The sequence below is a fragment of the Drosophila takahashii genome, chromosome X, assembly GCF_030179915.1.
Source record: "Drosophila takahashii strain IR98-3 E-12201 chromosome X, DtakHiC1v2, whole genome shotgun sequence".
NCBI classification, from domain to species: Eukaryota; Metazoa; Arthropoda; class Insecta; order Diptera; family Drosophilidae; genus Drosophila; species Drosophila takahashii.
The window spans coordinates 10,707,837-10,710,841 of record NC_091683.1 but is presented as its reverse complement, the minus strand read 5'-3'; the positions used below and the strand labels follow the sequence as shown (position 1 = coordinate 10,710,841).

Here is a 3,005-nt window from a genome sequence, read left to right as displayed (position 1 = left end):
CCATTATTCTTGGCTTACGAAATTTACCTACATTTTACAATTACCTATACTTTTTACCAGACTAAACTGATTCCTATACACAATCCATTTAGTTTCGAGCTTTTATGATAAAGCCCAAGACATTTACCATTTGGCGAATAGCTTTTAAGCTAAAGTTTTGCCCAAATTTAATCAGGTAAAGTTAATCGAAAGTGGGAAATAAAAACACCAGGGAGTATTAGGCGTTGGATTAACGATTTGGAAACCCCATTGATTCATTCTATACCATAACCATAGAGTTAAGCCACAAAAAACCGAACCGGTTCCGATCGGAACTTGGGAAATGATTGGCGATTTTGGCCCGTGCTTTGTAACTCAATTTGTTTGCTTTGATTCAATTCGATTCGATTCGATCGTAAAGTGAAATGTTCGCATTGATTGATTGATGGATGGATGCATTGGTGGCAGTGGCAGCATATCGCTAACGGAATCGAAACCGTTTCAGCCTTGTGGGCAGAGGGCCAAAAAAACTAAAATTAAAAATTGGGAGTGGTGGGTCACTAAGTCACTCGAATATTTGCTTATTTTGCTAGCCAATTGGCGAATTATTTCGGATTGTTTTGAATACCCTTTTGGAAGAGTTATACGTTCATTACCTTTAAGTTGTTTTAAAATTTTTATGAGAATAAATTTGAATATTTTTTATTATGATAAATAATAATAGATATAATATACATTTTAATTAAAAATCGAAATTACATATTTTCGTTTTGTCCTTTTTAAAACCTTTAAATAACAAAGATACTTTGTACTTAATGTTGTTATTTAATACACATTTTGTAAAATAAAGAGTGCTCCACACTTCGACCAAATCAGCAAAACCCCTTTTTTCCTGTTTCGCTATTCAATTGAATTCAATGGTGGAAGTACATACATTTTTTAATTTTTTTTAGAGCAAATCACTGTTAGCCTTGACACCGGGGCGTATGCGTAATCGCCCCCAAAATAGGCAATCGAAAAGCCAAAGCGGAACTCTTGGCTTCTTGGCTTTTCTGTGGGCCACACTTATTTCCGATCTGAAAAATTGGCCAATCGACGGACAACTGAGTGCAAACGCAGAAGAAAATAAATAATAAAATTAAATTAATTATGCTCAATAATATTGTATAATATTATATAGCTTTTATTTTTTTACTTATACAAAATTTCCCAATTCAATAGTTTTAATACTATTATTTTTCTCCATGTGCAATGCACTTTCTGGCCAGCGTGTCGTCAAAAGGCAAGGAAGCAGAGCGTGGCCAAAAAAAAAAAAACACAAGGTCGGTCGTTTAGCTTGGCTTAAACCTACCCATCCAGCTGGTAATTCCACAGAAAACACCAAAAAATAAACTACACCACCCCACTTAGAACTCCGTTTAGCAGCAGTTGTTCAAACAGAAATTAGTTGGCTTTGGCCGGTTCAGCTTCAGTTGATAATTATTATAATATTTATAGTTGTTGCTGCTGCTGCTGCCTATCGCTAAATTTTTAATTGCTCAAGACAAAGGCACAGTTTTTATGCATAATTAGAGGCTTACAATTTGTGTTTCAGCACACACAGTCCTTCACATTGCCAAAAGAAATACAAAGAATACAATATAATAAAATAAAAATTATAACACTAATTACACTCGAAAAAGCAGCGGGGATCGTTTCACCACAATCGATCGATATTTAACCCTGGACGAGTTCAACCACTCCCGCTGATAATTGCCCAAGTTCTGTAATTTGAACTTTTCAAAGATGATGTTGTTCTCTGATCAAGTTCTTAAGATTACCAACATAATAGTGAAAAATTAAGGAAATCACAAGCTTTAACTAATTAGTTGAACAATCTTTATACACAGAAAAAAATTGACAAAAGATCAAATCAGGTCTGGTCAATTTTATATCATATCATTTTGATATGAATAAAGGTTATGTTTATCTTCTTTTACATTTTATTTGTTTAAAAATACTCAATTTGGTATTTTATATGATATGATTAAATACCAAGTTGATATGTTTGAATCAAACATTTGACATTAATCAGTTTTTTTCTGTGTATATAAAACTTAATTAAACTTATGATTTTAGGAATCAAGGCCAACCAATATCTTTCACATTTTCTGTGCCAATATTAGAATTCATATATATTTATTTTTGAATGCCACACAACTTGAAATCGAGGAAGTGCCATCTCGTATCTTCCCAGAAAAGTTGCCAAATGGCTAATGATACCATTAAGCCAGGAGGAAGCCGAATAACAGTCGCTTAGCTGTTGCGATTTAAATAGTTTTTAATTGATAACTAATTGCGGCGAGGCGAGTGCCAAAACAAGACAGTGGACGACATGGCTGTGACGTTTTCAATGTTGCAACATGGGGCAGCATTGCAACTCTTTAGCCAGTTAATTGGCAGCAAAAGCGACAGCGGCAGCAGCAAATACAGCTTTTCACCAGGAAATCAATAAACGATAGTCAAGCGAAAAGAAAAAAGCAAGCACAACACGCACATCTCAATTTCAGTAGCAGCAAAAAAAAAATTGGAAGATAAAGATAAAGAAAAGACAAAATAAAATAAAACCAACCCTGACCAGCTCAATTTCGCGTGCCAAAAAATTAAAGCAAATATAGCCCAGTTTTTAAATGTGAAAAGGTAAACAATACTAATGCTGGCCGGAAAATACCCAGAAAATAAAACACCTGAGTTCTAGTTCCGATTTGTATAATGGATTGAACTATAAAAGGCAGCCGTAGATAACTTTCTTCACTCACAACTCCAAAAGTATTTCCAACATGAAGCTGTTCCAACAAATCATCCTGGGTCTGGTGCTCATCTTCGCCATAATGAGTTCCCTGTCGACTGCTCAGCCGCTGGAGGATGATGACTCCCTAATTGGGGACTCGGAATCGAATGAATCATCTGTGCCCGACGACGTCCAACAGGATTATCTCAATGTGGCCGACTACGTGACTGCTCCACCTCCATGGTGGTGGAACTAG

At 35.4% G+C, this 3,005-nt stretch overlaps 1 protein-coding gene across 1 annotated transcript; it reads left to right on the top strand.

Annotated features, from left to right (window-relative positions):
- The first annotated feature begins 2,594 nt into the window (after positions 1–2,594).
- On the top strand, positions 2,595–3,005 carry LOC108056233 (uncharacterized). The gene is made up of 2 exons (XM_017139947.3): positions 2,595–2,658; positions 2,717–3,005. Exon 2 carries the CDS (start codon positions 2,799–2,801, stop codon positions 3,003–3,005), a length of 207 nt encoding a protein of 68 aa, XP_016995436.1. The 5' UTR covers positions 2,595–2,658; positions 2,717–2,798.

Excerpts from the sequence above, each read along its gene's own strand:
- LOC108056233 (XM_017139947.3), top strand. The coding sequence starts at position 2,799 with ATGAAGCTGTTCCAACAAATCATCCTGGGTCTGGTGCTCATCTTCGCC.